Consider the following 23,679-nt stretch of genomic DNA (forward strand, 5'->3'; position numbering starts at 1 on the left):
ACAAAATCCATTGTGTGAAGGTTCTGGCATTCATCCACAAGTTTTTGCTGAGTTCCTATAATCTATCAGGCACTTTAGTAGGGCTGGGGTGCATCAGTGAACAGACACACTACCCTCACACACTGATGTATGGGGGAGGTGACCAGAAATGAACTACTCCGTGCTCAGGGGATTTGCTTTAGAGGGAATGTGTAAAGAGGTGTCTCTGAGGAGGTCTTTGAGCAGAGATCAGAATGGAGTGTGGAAATGAGCCTGGTAACTATCAAGGGCACAGTGTCGCAGCAGCGAGGACAACCACAGCAAAGGTCCTGAGTGGGTGCACTTGGATTAGTCAAGGAAGAGCAAGAGATTCACTATGCCTGGAAAATGGGGTGCGGTAGGGGAGAGCACTAAGAAAAGGACCTCCTCTTCTTCTCTACCTCTTTCTTTCTATTCTTTCTCCCTTTCTCCCTTCCTGTCTTCCTGTCTTTCTTACTTTCACTCATATACAGTACACACAATGGCCATCCTGGCATATAAACTCTTGTCTATGTCAATAAGGAGAAGTTCTCAAGAGAGCCAGACTGCTTAGGTAGAACCTGTTCTGTGTTAGGTACTGGTTGTGTGACCTGAAGAGTAGGTTGCTTCACCCTTCTATGTCTTACTTTTTTCATTTTACAAACTAGATGATGATAATGATATCTACCTCAGAATATAGAAGGATTAAGTGGATCACTATATATAAGGTACTTAGGAGAGTGCCTGGCATGTTGGCGATACTAAACTTATTAGAATAAAAACAGTATTTTCTGTATTTTGTCAAAGTGTTTTCCAAAGTTTGTGCCAGTTATGCTTTATGGAGAGTACTAAGTGCAAATCTAACACGGAAAGGCAATAGGTTTCATGATTACACTTAAGCAGGTTACCTAGAATAGGCAAATTCATGGAGACAGGAAGTAGAGTAGAGTGAGGTGACCAGGGGCTGGGGACAAGGGACGTGGAGTTAGTGTCTTTAAACACTAACCTCTAAAGGTACAGAGTTGCTGTTGGGAGTGATAGAAAGCTCTGGAGACGAATGGAGCTGATGGCTGTATGCCGTCGTGGATAGACTTAAGGCCATTGAGCCTTAACCTATAAGTAGTTAAAGAGTAAGCCTTATGCTATGTATGTTTTAGCACAATAAAGAAAAGTTAAAATGAAGTGCCATGGTGTATTTTGCTTCCCTCCTGTGCTCTTGAGTGAGCCAGTTCAGATCTAAGGGAGCTAAGCTTGCTGGTTGCCACAGTCGCTGTTTTTTGGGTTTGGGGTCTCTGTGGTGTGTTTCCAGGCCTTTTTTGTCTACTCCAGGCCTCAGCACAGTTCTGGGGACTAGATTCTAGAGTGGTCACACAACAGACAAAAATGCCCTAAGGTTGGACTGGAGGTGTGGTTCCAGTTGTAGAGTGCCTGCTTGAAGCCCTGAGTTCAAACCCCAGTCCAACCAAAAGAAAAAATGCCTCACAGTTAAAGATAACAAGAAGACTGGTCTTGGGTCCTGTCCTTGTCCCTATACCTTTGGAAAGACATTTTTCTTTTTTTTTACTTTTTACTCTTTTTATTTATGTTGATCTTTTTATGACTTTCAGTTAATACTTTGTTTCTCTCTTTTTCTTCCTTAATAATAATATTTAGGATTGAACTTTTTTTTTACAATTGCCACAGTATTTATAATTATTAGCATTTTATTTTTTTTTCATTTTTCTTTTATTATTCATATGTGCATACAAGGCTTGGTTCATTTCTCCCCCCTGCCCCCACCCCCTCCCTTACCACCCACTCCGCCCCCTCCCTAACCCCCCCCAATACCCAGCAGAAACTATTTTGCCCTTATCTCTAATTTTGTTGTAGAGAGAGTATAAGCAATAATAGGAAGGAACAAGGGTTTTTGCTGGTTGAGATAAGGATAGCTATACAGGGCATTGACTCACATTGATTTCCTGTGCGTGGGTGTTACCTTCTAGGTTAATTCTTTTTGATCTAACCTTTTCTCTAGTTCCTGGTCCCCTTTTCCTATTGGCCTCAGTTGCTTTAAGGTATCTGCTTTAGTTTCTCTGCATTAAGGGCAACAAATGCTAGCTAGTTTTTTAGGTGTCTTACCTATCCTCACCCCTTCCTTGTGTGCTCTCGCTTTTATCATGTGCTCATAGTCCAATCCCCTTGTTGTGTTTGCCCTTGATCTAATGTCCACATATGAGGGAGAACATACGATTTTTGGTCTTTTGGGCCAGGCTAACCTCACTCAGAATGATGTTCTCCAATTCCATCCATTTACCAGCGAATGATAACATTTCGTTCTTCTTCATGGCTGCATAAAATTCCATTGTGTATAAGTACCACATTTTCTTAATCCATTCGTCAGTGGTGGGGCATCTTGGCTGTTTCCATAACTTGGCTATTGTGAATAGTGCCACAATAAACATGGGTGTGCAGGTGCCTCTGGAGTAACCTGTGTCCCAGTCTTTTGGGTATATCCCCAAGAGTGGTATTGCTGGATCAAATGGTAGATCAATGTCCAGCTTTTTAAGTAGCCTCCAAATTTTTTTCCAGAGTTGTTGTACTAGTTTACATTCCCACCAACAGTGTAAGAGGGTTCCTTTTTCCCCGCATCTTTGCCAACACCTGTTGTTGGTGGTGTTGCTAATGATGGCTATTCTAACAGGGGTGAGGTTGAATCTTAGCGTGGTTTTAATTTGCATTTCCTTTATTGCTAGAGATGGTGAGCATTTTTTCATGTGTTTTCTGGCCATTTGAATTTCTTCTTTTGAGAAAGTTCTGTTTAGTTCACTTGCCCATTTCTTTATTGGTTCATTAGTTTTGGGAGAATTTAGTTTTTTAAGTTCCCTGTATATTCTGGTTATCAGTCCTTTGTCTGATGTATAGCTGGCAAATATTTTCTCCCACTCTGTGGGTGTTCTCTTCAGTTTAGAGACCATTTCTTTTGATGAACAGAAGCGTTTTAGTTTTATGAGGTCCCATTTATCTATGCTATCTCTTAGTTGCTGTGCTGCTGGGGTTTCATTGAGAAAGTTCTTACCTATACCTACTAACTCCAGAGTATTTCCTACTCTTTCTTGTATCAACTTAAGAGTTTGGGGTCTGATATTAAGATCCTTGATCCATTTTGAGTTAATCTTGGTATAGGGTGATATACATGGATCTAGTTTCAGTTTTTTGCACACTGCTAACCAGTTTTCCCAGCAGTTTTTGTTGAAGAGGCTGCTATTTCTCCATCGTATGTTTTTAGCTCCTTTGTCAAAGATAAGTTGCTTATAGTTGTGTGGCTTCATATCTGGGTCCTCTATTCTGTTCCACTGGTCTTCATGTCTGTTTTTGTGCCAGTACCATGCTGTTTTTATTGTTATTGCTTTGTAATATAGTTTGAAGTCAGGTATTGTGATACCTCCTGCATTGTTCTTTTGACTGAGTATTGCCTTGGCTATTCGTGGCCTCTTGTGTTTCCATATAAATTTAATAGTAGATTTTTCAATCTCTTTAATGAATGTCATTGGAATTTTGATGGGAATTGCATTAAACATGTAGATTACTTTTGGGAGTATCGACATTTTTACTATGTTGATTCTACCAATCCATGAACATGGGAGATCTCTCCACTTTCTATAGTCTTCCTCAATCTCTTTCTTCAGAAGTGTATAGTTTTCCTTGTAGAGGTCTTTCACATCTTTTGTTAGGTTTATACCTAGGTATTTGATTTTTTTTGAGGCTATTGTAAATGGAATTGTTTTCATACATTCTTTTTCCATTTGCTCATTGTTAGTGTATAGAAATGCTAATGATTTTCCTATGTTGATTTTATATCCTGCTACCTTGCTGTAGCTATTGATGATGTCTAGGAGCTTCTGAGTAGAGTTTTTTTGGGTCTTTAAGGTATAGGATCATGTCGTCTGCAAATAGGGATATTTTGACAGTTTCTTTACCTATTTGTATTCCTTTTATTCCTTCTTCTTGCCTAATTGCTCTGGCTAGGAATTCCAGTACTATGTTGAATAGGAGTGGAGATAGTGGGCATCCTTGTCTGGTTCCTGATTTTAGAGGGAATGGTTTTAGTTTTTCTCCGTTAAGTATAATGCTGGCTGTAGGTTTGTCATATATATCTTTTATAATGTTGAGGAACTTTCCTTCTATTCCTAGTTTTCTTAGAGCTTTTATCATGAAATGATGTTGGATCTTATCAAAGGCTTTTTCTGCATCTATTGAGATGATCAGGTGGTTTTTGTCTTTGCTTCTGTTAATGTGGTTTATTACATTTATTGATTTTCGTATGTTGAACCACTCCTGCATCCCTGGGATGAAGCCTTCTTGGTCGTGGTGAATAAACTTTTTGATGTGTTGCTGAATTCGGTTTGCCATTATTTTGTTGAGGATTTTTGCATCAATGTTCATTAAGGAGATTGGCCTATAGTTCTCCTTTTTGGAGGTGTTGGAAAGACATTTTTCATAGCTAAGCTTTACTCCCTCCTCAGTGAAATGTGATCTCCCAAGACTGTTCTCGATTTATTGAGTGGTCAGGCGGGAGGGTAAATGGGAAGGCGCTTTGTTACTTGCCAAATGTTGGACTGATGTTAGTTCTTTCTTATTTAATTACAGGCACTGCTGGTTCCCAGAGTGCAAAGGTTGTCTGAGAGTTCCACCGTTTCAGCCAAAGAGGATGAGGTGTCATCCTCTGATGAAACAGATAAAAAATCTTCCCAAAATGCTGCACAGAGAGACACGAAAGAGACTACAAAGGTGGAGAGGCTTGCTCCCATTTCCCATGCTTCCTTCCCCTTCCTTCCTGTCCTAAATGGTGGAGCAGAGTTGGGGGTCCTCTTCCTCTCCACCTCCATCTTGTACTGGGGTGGGTGAGTCAAACATATATGGCCCATAAAAATTCCTTTTTCCTTCCAGAGCTCAGGGTTTGACTGGTTCAGCTGGTTTAGAGGGAAGCCCAAGACCAGTGGGTCTCACTCTGTCAATTCATCAGACAGCTCGGACTCGGAGGTACCCTGGTGGGAGAAAGGGGTCTGTCCCTATGGGGCACCAGGGGAAATCCCCTGGCACTGAGCAGCATCTGGGCTGCCAGAAGACTCTGTCCAGTCTGAATGGAGCAGAGCTTTGTGTTGGGAGGCCATGGGAAATCAATTGGTTCTGGGAGGCCCAGGGCAGATTATAAATGGCCTTAAAAAGTTGTGGTGAAGAATTGTAACTGCAGAGGTCCAGCAACACGAGGTAATTCAGAGGAGTGGCAGGAGGAAAATGGTGTTTTGGGAAGAGTTCCCCCCAATGTCAGGTCACAGGTGGAGGCCACTGTTGTGGGTGCAGGAATACACATAGGTTGGCATGAGCTTGTTAACCAATGTCAGCTCCGCTGTCTCTCCTTCTTCACAAAGCAGGAGTCTCCTAGAGCATCATCTCCCCACCAGGCTAGCCTGGACCTCTCACCGACATCTCCTCTGGAGTCCGCACCTCTGCCTTGTGTCAGCATCTTCTCCAAGGACACAGGTACCTCAGTTCCTCTGGGTTATCTCTGGTCCTGTTGGTCCTCCAGGATGAGGGGTGCCTTCTGGGAGTTGGGGCTCATGATTTGTGTGCAAAAGAATAGCTCTGACTTACTGCTTTCTAGGTGGGGATGAAATCCAAGGATTTGCATCCACTGGGGAACCAGTCCAGGACACTGGGATTGGAGGTTTCTCAGGGCTTAAGGTGAGCAGTCCATGGGCAGGAACCCAGTTTTCCAGCTAATAGCTGTATGTGTGAGACCTGAACTTTCACTGTAGCCTGGAGGTGCTGCCCTGTGATGGGCTGACTCACAGGAATATGGAGAAGGCGTCTACCTTGGTTTGCTTGGGAGCCATAACAAAGTACATCGACTGGAGGACTTCCAGAACAGAAATGTGTTTTCTCACAGTCTGACTTCTTCTCAGTCTTCTCTCTTTGACTTGTAGATCTCTGTCTTCTCCCTGAGTGTTCACATGGTCTTTCCTTTCTGTGTGTCAGTGTCAACTTTCTTCCTTTTGTAAGAAAACCAGTTATGTTGGATTAGGCACCTATATGGCCTCTTTAAGGACCCTGTCTCCAAATCCAGTCACATGCTTAAGACACTGGGAGTTCGGGCTTCTCCATATGAATTTTTAGAAGGACACAATTCTGTTGATACAGCCCCTTTGGTGAATTCTAGGGGACCACTTGTTTCCCTGTCTCAGTGTGAGCTTGGAGTTTGCTGGTTCCTTTGGCTGGGGCCACAATTCTTCATGAATTGTCCACATTGCTAAGGGATTTCATGCCTATTGCTAAGAAAGCATTTTTATTTCCTGAAGTGTGATTAGAGCACTCTTATAGCATTTTAGGCCTTCTGAAAAATATACTGTGGTTTTTCCTTCTTACTTGTTTCAGGTACGGCAGCACCTGAGTCTTTTTTTTTTTTAGCACTTGCATCTTTGCGTTGTCACTACACCTAAGTGTTGGTTGTACATACTTGAGTCATATTTGTTTGCTGGACATTTCCTGAATTTTACAAGAAACCCTTCCCATTCCCTTCTCTTGACAAAAGTTGATGCTCAGAGAAGATCGGCATTTCAGGAAGCATCCACTGATCAGCTTTTCTATTGTGTTCCACAACAGGGTGTTTCTTCTGAGCTCTACTCCAAACCTAGTGTTCTGCTTCCTCCATCCACCTTGAAAGGGGCTGTTCCTCTCTATAACCCATCTCAGGTCCCTCAGGTAAGGATAACCATGGAGGAGAAGGTAGGAGCACAGGTTGTGGATTAAGGAGACCATGTTTATAGTGCCAACTTACTACTTACTATATGTGAGTTCCTGAGCAATTATTTAACCTAGGCCTCAGTTTATGCATCTGTAAAATAGTTTATTAGTAGCTTCCTCGCAGATACGTATGGGAAGTGTCTGGCATACAATATTCACAATTGTGACTATTGTTCTTTTTGTTCCTTTGTTGTTGTGATAGGTGGGGGTACATTGTGGCATTTACACAGGTTGTGGTATCAAATATATTATACATGAATTTACATCCTCTACAATTCTCCTTCATCCTCCCTCTACCCTGATTCCTAAAGTAGTTTTCTTGACCATTAATAGGCTTGAGACATGAAATACACAGAGTTGGTATCATGGTGTCATACCTTATCCCTCTGTCCTGAGCTGAGGGGATTATTGCAAACTTTGATGCTAACCTCTCTATGTTTCAGGCACCTGGGGCAGGCTTAGGTCTGCTGATAGCCCATTTGGCCTTCCCTCTTTATAAAATTAAATTTCTTTTTGCCATAGTTAGAAGGTGAAGGTTGATCATTAGAACACAATGCTGGTCAGCCACCTGCTGTTGGAGTGTTCTAGGCAGATGTTCAGGGTACCCTTGCTCAATCCAACCAGTCAGCCTGGGTGGACTCATGCTTGGGGTTGTCCCCTAATGTTTGTTTTTCTTTTCCAGCTCCCCACAGCTACTAGCGTGAATCGAGCAAACCGCCTAACTCAGCGCCGCTATCCAACTCAGCCGTGCTGAGAATGGTCATGTGTCTCCCAGAAGCACAGCTTCTATATCATTCTTCCCTTCTCAGTCCCCATCCCCGCTGCCAAATTCAGTCCCTTAAGAGGTTTTGCTAGACTGTTACCTCTTCTGGGCACTTAAAAGGCAAGGGGACAGGATGTCCCAAGAAATAGTTCAGTCCAGTCATTGGTTTAGCTGCAGCATGATGGAAATTATTTCATTAGATAGAAATTCTGGGTGTAGGAGCAGCCCAGAAGTGATCAGAGCATCACGACAGCCACATTTGACAAGGGAACTTGAGAACCTCAGGAAAGCAAAGTTCTTAGAATCCCATGGTTAGAATCAATGGTGACACCATTGGGCTCTGCAGCAGGGGCTCAGAGTGACATTCCAGACTAACTTTGACTCCTTCCTCAGCCTTACTTATAGGCCAGTACATGGCTCTAGTTAGCAAAGTTTTTACACTGAAAATTCATTATTGCTGCCCTTCAATAGTTCCTTCTTCAATGACATTTCAGCAATTTTCCTCCTGGTCCTAGTTTTGTGCATATTTTCTTTGTGGTTCAGATTAATTATATTTTTCTCACTTTCTTAGCTGGTCCTATTTTTTCACATTCTGGCATCTGGCTATCAAGTTAGATTGCTGGAGGCATCATATTGTCATGGTAACTACTGAATCTAATGATGCAGATGGATGGAACATCAGTATAATAAATGATGGAAAATGTTTCCTAAAAATTCATCCTTTCCATAAGAGGGGAGGAATGAGTGCCTGATATTGCTAATACTACCTTCCTTCCTTCCTGAGGCCTTTGCAAATTGATGTTCGGAGGGTCACTGGGGTCTGAAGAAGGAGGGGGAGATCTTGAAAATTTCCATTTTTCCTTTCATACCCAAAATAGGAATGATTCTTGCTGTTTGTCAGATTTGCTGAAATTGCTTCTCACAAAGAACATTTTTTGTATGTGTAATTGTACATAAAGGTTTTGTACTTTAATGTACTATGGTTCTGATGTTGATAGCGATTAAACTCAGATAATTTTGTAGCAAATGCTTGTCTCTGGCTGATTTTTGCAGAAAGAAAAAACTACATTGATGTTCTCTTTCCTGAAGTCTTTCCAATAATGGTTTCATTGTGTGATCAGGTGGGAACAGCTGGAAAGAGCCCTTTGTTAATGAAAAATCAGGGACAGATTCTCTTTACTTCCAAGTTACTCTAATGTTATTTTTTTTTTCAATTTAAAAAATATGGACAAAAACTCCTTGGACACAAATCAGTCACTTCATTAAATGTTGTATATTCTGTTGCCTAAAAACATTATTTTTGCATCTTAGATTAAATTAGAAGATGCATACTTAAGTGTTTTGCACCTAGAAGGCCCTTGGTTTATGCAGCTGCAGTTTCTTCCTTAAGAAGGCTGCTGCTCCTTCAGTACGCTGACACCCAGTAGTGGTAGCAGTAGAATGTGAGTTTTGTGGGCGTCAAGCTGCCTAGACTTGAATCCTATTCATGCACAGTTCACCTTGTAACCTTGGGCAAGGTTACTTCATTGTCTTGTGCTTCAGTTTTCTCATCTAGAAAACCAGGATGGTAAAATAGCACCTGCCTCATAGGGACATTGCAAGAATTAAATGAAAATCTTAGAAAAGTACCTGGTGCATGCTAAGAACTTTATAAGTGTTTAAATGTCTAGTGTGCAATCTAATAAGCAAAATCTTGACTTTTTATTTTTGATTATCAGATTTAACTGTGGGTTTGTCATTTTTTATATATGTTTATAATGGGAGTAATAATGTAAAAAGACTTCTCAAGATGTGTTCTGATTGCTAAGCCAGTTTCTCTTCCTGTGTTCCATCTGTCACTAGGGCTAGGCCATTAGGCCATGAGGCATAGTTCCTCTGGGAACAATGACATAGGGAAAGTTTTATCCAGTAAAAAGGAGGGCTTCAGTGGAGGAAAGTGGAGAACAAAGAGGAAGGCAAAGACCTTGGATATCTGTGTCCTTACTTCTTCCTCCTGTTAAGACACTCAAGGAAAAGCAATGATCACAGTGCTCAACAAAGCAAGCACTGAGCTTTCTTCCCATCTGGGGGAAAGCACACAGGAAGGCACACAGCAGTGAACAAATCCTCAGAAGGGGAAAAGGCAGGTGCAGCTACAGAGGGAGGAGCTTCATGGGGTTTGTGATAATTAATAATTGAAAGTTTTTACCCTAGCAAAGTCAGAATGTGAATATGCTTGATTAAAACAAATCCCATTGCCCCTGGTCAGGAAAGTTAGGGTCTGATGAGCTGGTGCCACTCGAAGTTCTTTCTTATTTATCAGCTTTGCCTGGGTAGTGGTGGCTGCGTTGCTAAAGATCATGGCCGTTTTCTATAGCTTCAGCTGGTTAAAACCAGTTGTGGTAAGACAAAGCAAGTGCAGCTGTAAGAGGAAGATGTTTGTCCCTGACTTTTTGAGGTGGAAGCTTGGGGAACAGAGTAGAAATGGAAATATACTAGGGTTAGAGGCCCCTTTCCTCTTCCAGAGCCTCGGAGGGGATGCAAGACTTGGGGAGAAGCTGGCTTTGGCTTAGCAAGTTGTTCAATGTGTCTTGGGAGTCATAGTGTTGGGGATGACCATATTCATGTTCTGAGACAGAGCCCCTGGCTTTCTGCAGCCTGCTGTAATGTGGCCTCCGGAAACGAGCACAGCATGCTAGAAGGCCAGATGGGACCAGCAGTGCTCCAGAAACAACAGGCCAGGACTAGGTAAGGGACAGGGCACACTGTGAGGATCATAGGCTCCCACCACAAGGCATTTATGGAGAATGAATACAAGTTTCTTTGAACAAAGCAATGATAGAAAGACACTGTTTAGAAGGGAAGAACCTGCAATATTATTAATTGGTAAGTTTGTTTCTGCACCTGCTCCTCAGTAGAGCACAAGCTTGCAGTAAGAATGATCAATGATAGGAGAGAAAGAATCCACAAAACCAAGTGGTAGTGCGCAAATTTGCAATTCTGCTATATACATACAATTTAATACTTATATGAAAACATTTAAACTTAATGTTCAATAATTTGAAAGAGAATAAACCATTAAATTCCATTTATGTGTCTTTATCACATATCACCATTTCAGCCCTGTGTCTAATCCTCTTATGTGGCTATAAAATGAGGTTTGTGACTTAGTCACCTACACACACTCCCCTTTCACCTCCCCGTTCAGGTTGCCTAGGATCAAAGCCTCTACTAGATTTTATTCCCCTACTAGAAGAAAGCTACCTCCTTCCTTCCTTCCTTCCTTCCGTCCTTCCATGGCAGTAGAGATTGAACTCAGGATCTCCCACTTGATAGGCAGGTGCTCTACCACCTGAGCCACTCTGCCAGCCCAAAGCTTCTTTCTTTTCGACCTCTTTCTCTGAGTATGCAGAGCAAGAAACTGCATCCACCTCTATTTTCTACCCACGAGGGAGTATGTAAAACTCTCTCCTGCTTGAAAAGCATAATAGATATGCAATTTGGGTCTCTCCATTCACATGAGTTTTTCTGCCAACTCCCCTACCCCCACACTGTAGAGTGGAAGTGACTTTTTACCTCTTCTGCTTTCCATCTTAAACTGGAAATTATGTGATCTGTAAGTAATGGCAACAGGATGTAGGTATTTAGCCTAGGTAGCCCCTAAACATGGGCTCAAAGCCAGTCATTGCTCATTTGTCTCCTTCTGAAGTGACTTCTTAATAAGATATAAAGTTATTTTGAATGAAGATTAATAGCACGTTAAAATGTTTTCATCACAGCCTGGAGGCGTGGTTGAAGTACCTACCTTGCAAGGGCAAAGCCCTGAATTCTAATCCCAGCTCTTTCCTCCCCCTGAAACTCCACAAAACCAAGCTTTTATCACAATCTTGCTACATAGAGCAATATACTTCCTTTTTGTTTATTAATGCCCCCTGGGTAACAGAACTTCTCTGGATCAAGCTCAACAGTAGTCAACTCGAGTTGACTGACCTGTGAAAACTGCTTGTTATTTAATGGAAGATGCTTCCTGGGGCCTACCCATTTTAGAGAGTGCCTATTCAATTTTTTAAGAGTATTAAGGTGGGAGAATTCTGAACTTTCCTTGAGGTTTCAGCCTTGGGTTCCATACCCTCAAACATCAAAGAGTGATTCCTAATACTTTATATCCAAATCACTCATACGGCTCTTTAAGACTCTCACCCTGTCCCCAGTAGAGATGGCAAACAGCTGCTCACCTCCTGTGCCTGGAACCCTGTCACATTCTGGAAGGCCACCAAATCATGCCTTAGCTTATGAAAGGAAATCTTACACAATAGGGTTTTCTTCTTTGTAGTTGGGGATTAAACCAGATAAAATTCTTGGAGTTTTTGGTAGCTATAGTGGTCAGACAGTCTGCATTTTAATAATAACAGCAATAGCATTTCTTGAGGACTTTTGTTAGGCACTGTGGTATGCGTTCTATGAGGTATGGAGTGCTGTCTCAGCACATATCATATAGGAAGATCAAAAGTGAGGGGAGAGGTTAAGTATAGTGTTCACGTTTATACAGCTGAAACTAGAGTCTGGGCAACCTGACCCCAGAATCTGGCTTTTAGCCCATTGTCCCTGGACAGATGTACATTTCCTCAAGTACTAATTGAAGGATGAGTCAAGCATTACACCTTTTTTTCCTAGCAACCTCATTTAGACTTGCCAAACTGCTGGCATAGAATCCCTTCTTGTTTCCCTCTGTCCTTCACAGGACTCTGCAGCAGGAAAAGACTGAAATTGCAGGAGACCTTCTCTCAGGGAGGGAGCCTAGGTGGGGAATGAGTTGGGGTTTGTGTACACAGATGGGTGCCATCCTAGGAGGCACACGTCAGAACATATCTTGTTTTACCTAATATTCCCCCTACTCTCTTTGATTTTATTGAATTAATTAGTGAATTAATTTACACGTTCTTGTGGTACTAGGGGTTGGACCCAGGGCCTTGAGTGTGCCATTTAAGCACTTTATCTTACCCCTTTTATTTTGTATTTTTTTTGGGGGGGTACTGGAGGTTGAACTCAGGACCTCATGCTTGCTAGGCAGGCACCCTACTGCTTGAGACACTCCACCAAGTCCTTTTTAGTGTTGGGTATTTTCTAGATAGGGTTTCACAAATTATTTGCTGGGCTGGCTTCTAACAGCGATCCTCCTGATGTCTGCCTCCTGAATAGCTAAAATTATAGGCATCAGCCACCTGTGCCCACTTTATTTCTCTTTCTTTAAAATTACTTTTTAATCTTAAGAGAGGATTACCGAGAAGACAGATTCTCTATGAAGCATCTGTATGAAGTGGCTGGTGCTATGAAGGCAACTGTATTAGTTTATTTTCTGTTGTTACAACAAAGCACCTGAGGCAGGGTAATGAAAGGACATTCATTTAGTTTATAGCTTTGGAGGATGGAAACCCAAGATTGGGGGTCCCTATTTGGCCACTGGTGAAGGCCCCTTTGGCTGAGTTATCATATGGCATGTGGCACTGGGATGCAGCATATGAAGTAAGAACAGGTCACATGGTGAGACAGGAAGGAGAGGGAGAAGGGGCTAATCTTGCTTTTTAATAACAACTCACTCTTATGGGAACTAGCCAGGTTTCCCTGAGAACTATCTTGATCTCTTCAGAGGGCAGCACCCCCAATGACCTAACCATACTAGGCTTTCAACACATGCACCTCTAGGGGACAAACTTAAATCATATCCATTCCATAGTGACATACACAGAGTCCCAGTTACTCTAGGATAGAGTAACAGATTCATGTCATTAAATCTAAATCTTGGGCCAATATGATCCAGCAATACCACTCCTAGGGATATACCAAAGGAATGGAAGTCAGGTTACAACAAAGGCACCTGCACACCCGTGTTTATTGCAGCACTATCACAATAGCTAAGTTGTGAAAACAGCCATGTGCCACTACTGACAAATGGATTAAGAAAATGTGGTATTTATATACAATGGAATTTTACTGAGGTGCAAAGAAGAATGAAATTATGTCATTTGCAGTTAAATGAATGGAATTGGAGAACATCACCTTACGTGAAGTCAGCCAGGCTCAGAAGGCCAAAAGCTGCATGTTCTCTCTTATACGCAGATTGTAGACCTAAAACAATTGCAGGAATATTATGGGATACAGGTGATACTAAGGGGAGGCTGTGCAAGGGAGGCATAGGGCAAGGGAGGCATAGGGCAAGGGAAGGAAACCAAAAACTTGAATGAGGTTGATGTGCTCACTGTGCAGGAATGAATATAGAAATTTTAAACTGGCTGGGGCCACCATGGAAAGCAGTTTAGGGAGGAGTGAAGAGGACGGGAAGAAGCAAATAAATTGGAGCTGTAATACACATATGCATGGGAACAACACAAGGAAACTCCCTGTGTAGCTGTCTTTATCTCAAACTATCAAAGATTATGTTTCTCATTTTATCTTCTATGTTTTTTCTTCCACAAAATCGGAGAACAGTGGGGGAGGTGGTGGTGGTGGTGGCTGGCACTGTGGAAGGGGGGAGGTGGGGGAAAAATGGGTAGGAGGATGAATATGGTGCAAACAATGTATACACATGCAAAAATGCTACCTGTTGCAACTGTTCCAGGAATCAGAGGAGGAGGAATGGGGGAGAGAAGTGGAAGGGGTGAATTCAAGTATGATATATTTGATACATTGTAAGAACCTTTGTAAATGCCACAATGGTACCCACACCCAGCACAATAAAAAAAAAAAAAGAAAAAAATTTTAAAAAGCTTGGGCCAGAAAATTTTAGCTTATTTTTTGTTTCCCCCAAATTCTAAGAGCCCGGTTCTTGGAAATCAAATATCTTGATTTTTAGAAACTTGTCTCTGAGCTTTGAGAGCCATTTTGGAATGAAAGATAATTGGTGAGCATTTTTCATTGTTTTGTGTTCTACAATCATGATTCAGGATACTGAGAAATTCCAATGTCCCAAAGTGAAAATAATTTGAGTTTTAAGTCTCAAGATTTCATTCGTACTTCTTCAGGTATTTAAACAAATGACTATGAGTTAAAAGCAAATCAGAGCCTGACGTTCATGACCTCTTTAAGTAATTTTTCAACTTCTTGTAAATAAGAACAACAAACAATACACTCCAAGGTCACAGATGGCACTGGTCATTATCATAAAGCATATTAATTAGAACCTTGAATCAGAAGCCAGTCACATCTGCTTTATGCAACAAACAATAGTGAAAAATTGCAGGTACATTGAAATTCTGCTAAATCAAATTAATTTTAGAATGCACCGGAATGGCTTGCAATTTAAAGGTAATTGATATTAAATCCCTAAAATAAAGAATTATTTTTACAGGAAACAACCACTCCCAATTAATCACTTTGTAGAAGCTGACTTTGTAGTCTGGGGTTGCAGTGAGGATGAGTAGACTTTCAGACATCCCACTAGCTAAACTGGTGATTTCAATTAGGCAATTGAATCTCAGCCAAATACTTGCTACTCACTCAATCCACAAACATTTATTTAGCACCTCCTAGAGACAGATAGATGAGAACAAAGCCTACCTTTCAAAGAGCTCACAGAAGAATTGGAAGAGTAACAAGTCAACAAATTCAGCCCCAGCTCCAGGTGCTGCTGGTATGTCATAGTGGGCTTTGACTCTTCCTACCAAGGAGGGAGGTTATTCGGAAGGTTCTGGAGGAGGTAACTTGATGGATGAAAAACCCTGGTCTGGAGAGGTTAATCAATGTTCCTAAATTCCCTTTTTTTTTTTTTTTTTTCTGAGAAATTTTTCTTTTTCTTTTTTTTTTTTTCATTTTTCTTTTATTATTCATATGTGCATACAAGGCTTGGTTCATTTCTCCCCCCTGCCCCCACCCCCTCCCTTACCACCCACTCCACTCCCTCCCGCTCCCCCCCCCTCAATACCCAGCAGAAACTATTTTGCCCTTATCTCTAATTTTGTTGTAGAGAGAGTATAAGCAATAATAGGAAGGAACAAGGGGTTTTGCTGGTTGAGATAAGGATAGCTATACAGGGCATTGACTCACTTTGATTTCCTGTGCGTGGGTGTTACCTTCTAGGTTAATTCTTTTTGATCTAACCTTTTCTCTAGTTCCTGGTCCCCTTTTCCTATTGGCCTCAGTTGCTTTAAGGTATCTGCTTTAGTTTCTCTGCATTAAGGGCAACAAATGCTAGCTAGTTTTTTAGGTGTCTTACCTATCCTCACCCCTCCCTTGTGTGCTCTCGCTTTTATCATGTGCTCATAGTCCAATCCCCTTGTTGTGTTTGCCCTTGATCTAATGTCCACATATGAGGGAGAACATACGATTTTTGGTCTTTTGGGCCAGGCTAACCTCACTCAGAATGATGTTCTCCAATTCCATCCATTTACCAGCGAATGATAACATTTCGTTCTTCTTCATAGCTGCATAGAATTCCATTGTGTATAGATACCACATTTTCTTAATCCATTCGTCAGTGCTGGGGCATCGTGGCTGTTTCCATAACTTGGTTATTGTGAATAGTGCCACAATAAACATGGATGTGCAGGTGCCTCTGGAGTAACAGTCTTTTGGGTATATCCCCAAGAGTGGTATTGCTGGATCAAATGGTAGATCGATGTCCAGCTTTTTAAGTAGCCTCCAAATTTTTTTCCAGAGTGGTTGTACCAGTCTACATTCTCACCAACAGTGTAAGAGGGTTCCTTTTTCCCCGCATCCTCGCCAACACCTGTTGTTGGTGGTGTTGCTGATGATGGCTATTCTAACAGGGGTGAGGTGGAATCTTAGTGTGGTTTTAATTTGCATTTCCTTTATTGCTAGAGATGGTGAGCATTTTTTCATGTGTTTTCTGGCCATTTGAATTTCTTCTTTTGAGAAAGTTCTGTTTAGTTCACATGCCCATTTCTTTATTGGTTCATTAGTTTTGGGAGAATTTAGTTTTTTAAGTTCCCTGTATATTCTGGTTATCAGTCCTTTGTCTGATGTATAATTGGCAAATATTTTCTCCCACTCTGTGGGTGTTCTCTTCAGTTTAGAGACCATTTCTTTTGATGAACAGAAGCTTTTTAGTTTTATGAGGTCCCATTTATCTATGCTATCTCTTAGTTGCTGTGCTGCTGGGGTTTCATTGAGAAAGTTCTTACCTATACCTACTAACTCCAGAGTATTTCCTACTCTTTCCAATATCAACTTAAGAGTTTGGGGTCTGATATTAAGATCCTTGATCCATTTTGAGTTAATCTTGGTATAGGGTGATATACATGGATCTAGTTTCAGTTTTTTGCAGACTGCTAACCAGTTTTCCCAGCAGTTTTTGTTGAAGAGGCTGCTATTTCTCCATCGTATATTTTTAGCTCCTTTGTCAAAGATAAGTTGGTTATAGTTGTGTGGCTTCATATCTGGATCCTCTATTCTGTTCCACTGGTCTTCATGTCTGTTTTTGTGCCAGTACCATGCTGTTTTTATTGTTATTGCTTTGTAATATAGTTTGAAGTCAGGTATTGTGATACCTCCTGCATTGTTCTTTTGACTGAGTATTGCCTTGGCTATTCGTGGCCTCTTGTGTTTCCATATAAATTTAACAGTAGATTTTTCAATCTCTTTAATGAATGTCATTGGAATTTTGATGGGAATTGCATTAAACATGTAGATTACTTTTGGGAGTATCGACATTTTTACTATGTTGATTCTACCAATCCATGAGCATGGGAGATCTCTCCACTTTCTATAGTCTTCCTCAATCTCTTTCTTCAGAAGTGTATAGTTTTCCTTGTAGAGGTCTTTCACATCTTTTGTTAGGTTTACACCTAGGTATTTGATTTTGTTTGAGGCTATTGTAAATGGAATTGTTTTCATACATTCTTTTTCCATTTGCTCATTGTTAGTGTATAGAAATGCTAATGATTTTTCTATGTTGATTTTATATCCTGCTACCTTGCTATAGCTATTGATGATGTCTAGAAGCTTCTGAGTAGAGTTTTTTGGGTCTTTAAGGTATAGGATCATGTCGTCTGCAAATAGGGATATTTTGACAGTTTCTTTACCTATTTGTATTCCTTTTATTCCTTCTTCTTGCCTAATTGCTCTGGCTAGGAATTCCAGTACTATGTTGAATAGGAGTGGAGATAGTGGGCATCCTTGTCTGGTTCCTGATTTTAGAGGGAATGGTTTCAGTTTTTCTCCGTTAAGTATAATGCTGGCTGTAGGTTTGTCATATATAGCTTTTATAATGTTGAGGAACTTTCCTTCTATTCCTAGTTTTCTTAGAGCTTTTATCATGAAATGATGTTGGATCTTATCAAAGGCTTTTTCTGCATCTATTGAGATGATCAGGTGGTTTTTGTCTTTGCTTCTGTTAATGTGGTTTATTACATTTATTGATTTTCGTATGTTGAACCACCCCTGCATCCCTGGGATGAAGCCTACCTGGTCGTGGTGAATAATCTTTTTGATGTGTTGCTGAATTCGGTTTGCCATTATTTTGTTGAGGATTTTTGCATCAATGTTCATTAAGGAGATTGGCCTATAGTTCTCCTTTTTGGAGGTGTCTTTGCCTGGTTTTGGGATAAGTGTAATACTGGCTTCATAAAATGTGTTTGGCAGTTTTCCTTCCCTTTCTATTTCATGGAACAGTTTAAGGAGGGTTGGTATCAGTTCTTCTTTAAAGGTCTGATAGAATTCAGCAGAGAATCCATCAGGTCCTGGACTTTTCTTTTTGGGGAGACTCTTGATTGCTGCTTCAATTTCATTTTGTGTTATAGGTCTATTCAGGTGATTAATTTCCTCTTGTTTCAGTTTTGGATGATCATCTGTATCTAGAAATCTGTCCATTTCTTTAAGATTTTCAAATTTATTTGAATATAGGTTCTCAAAGTAGTCTCTGATGATTTCCTGGACTTCCATGGTGTTTGTTGTTATCTCCCCTTTTGCATTCCTAATTCTACTAATTTGGGTTTTTTCTCTCCTCATTCCTAAATTCCCTTAATTAAAGTTCTGATTTCCTAACTGATGGTCTTTTCCTTTGAGTATGAGAACCTAAGTTAAAATGTAAAGCTTTTTTTATTATCATGTTGAGGGTGTGTTTGTGGTAATAAAAAATCAATAATAATAACTAAGATTTTGTACAAGACATTCTTGTAAGAGTTTACATGTGTTTATTCATTACTTTCTCTTAATGAGCCAATGAAATAAGTGTGTTGAAGAAGCTAAGGCCCAATATTACATAGCTAGGACGGAGCTGTGAGAGCAAGATTCTTGGTACTCCGTGGGTGTGGTCTTCCTTAATCCTTAAAACAACTCAGAGTTATAGCCTCACTTTACAGATGAGGAAATGGAGGCACAGAGAGTTTCTGTACTTTTCTCCAAGATCCCTCAGTAAGTGGAGGACCTAGGATTTGACCTACACAGTTTTTCTCCAGAGGCTGTGCCTCTACTTCTTGTTCTCATGGTTTCAAGCAGCTGTTTTGTAAATCTAAAGAGAACCACTGAACTTTATCCCAGTCTTGGGTGTTCTCACCTAGGGTCCCTCTTTCCCTTCTGCTACTGAGGGATAGGGCTCATCATTGCGCGTTCATGTGTATGCTGAGTGCTTCCATTGCACTGTGACTTCTCAGGAGCAAGGGTTGTATCAAAACTCATCTTTGTATTGCTAGCACCTTGTACAGTGCCTATGCCAATAATGGCTCAGTATTAAAAGTAGATATGAATAAATAATTTCCCCAAATGAGAAACTTATAACTATCCACCAAAAAAAGTCCATAAATTCTATCTGGTCTACAGATGGTCTTGTAGACCCACTGTTACAATTTTTTTTTTCTCTGCCTCTTTGGAAACCAAGTAAGTCTTGGCATACAGTAAGTCTCAAACACAATCTATGAAAGAATGAATGGCTTACTAAGAGAGGCCAGTGCTACAAATGAGAGGACTGTCACAACAACTGAAAAAGTGTCCATGAGAGAGAAGAGAGGTCTTGGGAAGAGGGAGCCAGAGTGCTGCCTGCAAGATCCCCAGGCCAGCTGCCTTCGTGGCAGGTGATGGAAGTGCCCTGCTTAAGGTCAAAGCAAGTGATGTCTTGCATTTACAACTTCTCATTTGACCCTCCAGGGCACTTATTTCTGGCAGAAGCATTTCTAGGTTTTAAAAGGTACTTTACCTCTTTACAGTCTGTGTAATTGCTATTGGAATGCTTTGCCGAGTTGTGTCTTAATCAGGTCAAATTTTATATCGAGGGCTTTAACTTCCTGTTGTATTTGCAATTCTAAGGCTCCTAGCTTTTGGGCTGCCAGGAAACAGTCACATTTTCTAGAGGTGGGGACACTCAGAACTTGAGCTTGTTTGGGAATTCTTCTAGAGGATGGTGTAGGTTAGGGACAGGGTCAAGGGAGCAAGGCCACAGGAGATGTGTATGTCAGGAGGGTCATCTAAATGCGTCTAGAAAAAAAATCCTATTTCTAAATTATCCTGTTCCAAGCACTGGTTGGATAATTGCAGGATCCAAGGCCTTAGCATTTTAGTTAAATTATATATTATACTCTTTGAGTGTTAAAAAAACCCCTGCATCTTTCTGCCCTATCTGCCTTTTATCCAGTAGAACATGCTCCTAGAGTTACAGCCTTTCTCCCCCTACTATGTCACCCCAAATAGTGAGAAGAAAGCCATCTGCCAGGAAAACAAACATAATATAAAAATTACACAAATATATAATCCCCAGCCCAGAAGGAAGGGAGCAGCTGCCACCTGGTACCAGACAGAAAACAGTTTAATATTTATCTAGTATAGAAGGTTCCCCAACAGGCTGTAATTCCTTTGTTTGGGGGGGGTGTTCAAGGGAAGGTCAGTGATGAATATCACCTCCATAAACCCAGCCTAAATAGGGACCCAGTGGAAATCAATTCAGCAAGCTCTATGTTGCTGTCCCCTATTGTGGGGGCACACCAGGAAGCACCAAGGAGGCCATCACTCTGTCACCAGAAAGGGGAGAGACAGGGGGAAGAAAGGAGGTAACTGGAATTGAGTTTCCATGGGATTTTAGCTGGAAGCTGTAGCTAGAGAAATACGAAGTAGTGCCATCCCAGAGGGAAAGGAAATTGGAACTTTGGCTCCTGATGTTGGGGAGTTGTGCCTGTGAGATTTGAACGTCTGCTCTGACTGCAGCATTTCAGACAAACCTCTTTTCTAACTCCAGTTCTGGTCTCGGGTTAGGACAAAGTTTTACTTCCTTTGCCTAAGAACTGTGTTTTCCCTTGCCTCACTCAACTCAGGGCTTACACTGATTTATACATAACTTATACCTAATTTCTTAATCAAATGCTCTCTGAGTGAGTAGGAATTCAGTTATTAGCAATTGGGCAATGCATGGAAGCTAGTCAATCTTCTGTTTTATTGATAAACTGGAATGTTAGCACAACTATGCCAGTCGGCATGGCAGTTCTTTCTAAGAAGCAGCCAGTTTACAGAGCTGTGTAAATCAGAAGTGTCCTTAAACTGTGGTTGGGGAGGCATGATATGGCGAAATGTCTCCCAATAAAGTGGAGCATTGCAGCAAATTACCCAGTTTATACATGCAGGCAAAGCTTCACTTCTCATGCCATGTTGGAGAGCCAATAAAGCTTGCAAATGTGATGGGAGTCACTATTTCTGCCTCTGTGCAGCTGTTTATCAGCAGCTTTTTAACACATTTTCCCATATTAATGAGGTGGCATAGCAGTTCCAGAATTAGAACAGTGGGGTGCATCATCGCCCGCCTTATCTGAAGATAGGCTTTCTGTCAGCATCGTTACCAGAGGATGTACAATGAAAGATGGATGATTTGGTGGGTGTGGTATGTGTACACTACCCCATTTCCCTGTGCCCCAGCCCCTCTAATGTTCTGATCGTACCTGGATCGGCTCCAGTCTTACTGCAGCTTTTCATCTTGTTTTATAATTTGTGTGACTTGAAAATTCCTTTTGCATCTCCATTTTTTAATATAGTCTTGGCATTCAGTAGGTACTTCTTAAATGTTGAATGAATAAATTACTAGTAGTTAGGTAGGTGGATGAAAGTATTCCCTCAGAGATTGTCCTCTGCAGGAACATCTACCTGTCACTTGGCTTCCAGGAACAAAATTGGTAGTGAGCTGGCTTTCCTTGTATTTGCATACTAAGGTGAGATGGCTATATAGCCCAGTGGTTTCCAAATGCAGGTCCACAGTTGATGCCTGGACACTGCAGTTTTCACCAGTCTGCAATGATATAAGAAAAATATGGCAGTGTAGCGAGCTTTTCATATAGATAAATGTATTCTCTGTTAGAATTTTAAGACTGGATCCTTTAACTTTATTTGGTATTATAATTCCCTTTCTTTAATAAAAAAGATGGTGATTGTCAATGGTAGCTTCTTTTTTTCTCAAATATTTTAACTTGGCAAAACAACAAATTGCTAAAATAAAAAATGGCTAAAATTTTGTTGATTCCTGAGTCTTCCACATTTTTGTGGAGGAGATGTTTTATTGGTCTGTGAAATCCCGAAGTCTGGACCTCTGACTAAACGCATGCCTATCCTTCTGTAAAAAATTCACCGAGAGCACCGGTTGGCCTTAACATAAGGCACTGGACTGCTTAAAAGAATGAGCTCGTTTTGTGATCAGGTGCTTTGAGTCTTACAAGTGCCTTTCTGTGTTACTCTTCAGAGCAGAGATTCAGGCTAGGTCTAAGGTTTGTAGTAATGCCTTAACTGAGATACAGGAGCATTTTAAAATCCAGCTGGGTTACAGTAACAGAGGAACCAGGACCTGATTTGCCAGTCTAATGTGTTCTCTCTACTGAGCGTGTAGCTGCATTTTTGTTGTTAGGCAGAACTAGTATGTGGACTACAGGGTACTTCTCTGAGCTAGGAGAGTTCAAGTTGATGTGAAAGGTGGAAAAAAATGTGAGGACCCTGCATAGACACACTCCTTAATCTTGTCTCATTTCTGTGAGTTCCAGCAGCTCTTATTGTATATGTCACATGGCGTAGCACTTGGCTTTCACATTGTCTTCTGTTCTTTGTTTATTATTCACAAGTCTTATCTCCTTTAAAGACTGGGAACACTCAATTTAAATCATGTTATTAGTTGACAAGTTTTTTTTTTGGACACTCAATCTTTTCCAAAGGCTCTTGGCCCATCCTAGTTCTACATATGTTAGAAAGAGCTAAGATTTTGTCCACATGATTTCGAGCCTTGGCTCTGTGACTGATGGATGACAAGTTTGTGACTGAGCACTGCATCTCACAATACCTGGATCCCTGTTGCTAAGAGAGAATAACAGTATTGACCTGCCTCACCAAGAGAAGTGTCATACATATTAACTGTCTAACGACACTAATGATCTTTGAGAATATAAGTGTGAAACATCATCATTATAGTTAATACTAGTCTTTGGCTTAAAGTTTTTTTTTTTCCTTTAAGAGGAGAGGAAGAAAGATTATTTAAAGAAATAGTGAATAGAGGGCTACGGTTTGTTCTTAATTCATGACTGACTTTGACCAGAATGACATAAGCAGCGGGGATGCGATCTTAAAGTCCTGAAGGTAATTATTTCTGCGTCAGGGCATGAAGTCTTTGCTTTCTCCTCCTCTCATTGGGGGGAAAGGAAGGAAGAAAAAGCTTGGAAAGTTAATGCTCTTGAAAACTAAGATGATTTCTATATGTCATGTCTGAAAATAGTATTTCCTAAAGCTACTGCTACAAAAGAAGCTTCACTGAGCTGTAGAGAACCAGCAAGGGCTAGCCTCAGTCTCTGACATCTTGCCATGGAAAGAGCCAGAAGCAGAGGGCGGGGTGGTGGTGGTGGTGATGGGAGCCTGCAATAATTTTTTACTGAAGACGCTATTGGAATTTTAGAGTTAAAGGATTGTTTGAAGATGCAATGTCTTCATCTGCTTGTCCTTTTTCACTTGTGTTAGATATTATTAGTTCTTCTGCTGTTGGTTCCCTTTGCTGCTGTAACAAATTACTACAAACTTAGTGACTTAAGCAAATGCACATTAATTATCTTACAGTTCTGGAGGCCAGAAGTCTTAAATCAGTCTTGGTGGACTAAATTCAAGGTGTCAGCAGGGCTGGTCTGCTGGGGGACCCAGAGGAGAATCCATTCCTTACCTCTTCCACCTTAATGGCCTGTGTACACATCCTTCAATCTCTGTTT

At 41.0% G+C, this 23,679-nt stretch overlaps 1 protein-coding gene across 25 annotated transcripts in view; it reads left to right on the forward strand.

Annotated features, from left to right (window-relative positions):
• Sec16b (SEC16 homolog B, endoplasmic reticulum export factor) overlaps positions 1 to 23,679 on the forward strand; it is an 86,365-nt gene that overhangs the window by 49,620 nt on the left and 13,066 nt on the right. For 15 of the 25 annotated variants that reach the window (XM_074047366.1, XM_074047367.1, XM_074047362.1 and 12 more), the window contains 5 exons: positions 4,624 to 4,764; positions 4,924 to 5,016; positions 5,406 to 5,517; positions 5,639 to 5,718; positions 6,637 to 6,735. In XM_074047366.1, the coding sequence (XP_073903467.1) occupies positions 4,624 to 4,764; positions 4,924 to 5,016; positions 5,406 to 5,517; positions 5,639 to 5,718; positions 6,637 to 6,735 (525 nt within the window). Of the gene's footprint in view, positions 1 to 4,623; positions 4,878 to 4,923; positions 5,017 to 5,405; positions 5,518 to 5,638; positions 5,719 to 6,636; positions 6,736 to 7,459; positions 8,568 to 10,176; positions 10,268 to 15,036; positions 15,262 to 23,679 lie in introns of those variants that run through there. The other 10 variants (XM_074047378.1, XM_074047377.1, XM_074047379.1 and 7 more) reach the window with 9 other exon arrangements.

The sequence above is a fragment of the Castor canadensis genome, chromosome 11 (assembly GCF_047511655.1).
Source record: "Castor canadensis chromosome 11, mCasCan1.hap1v2, whole genome shotgun sequence".
NCBI lineage: Eukaryota > Metazoa > Chordata > Mammalia > Rodentia > Castoridae > Castor > Castor canadensis.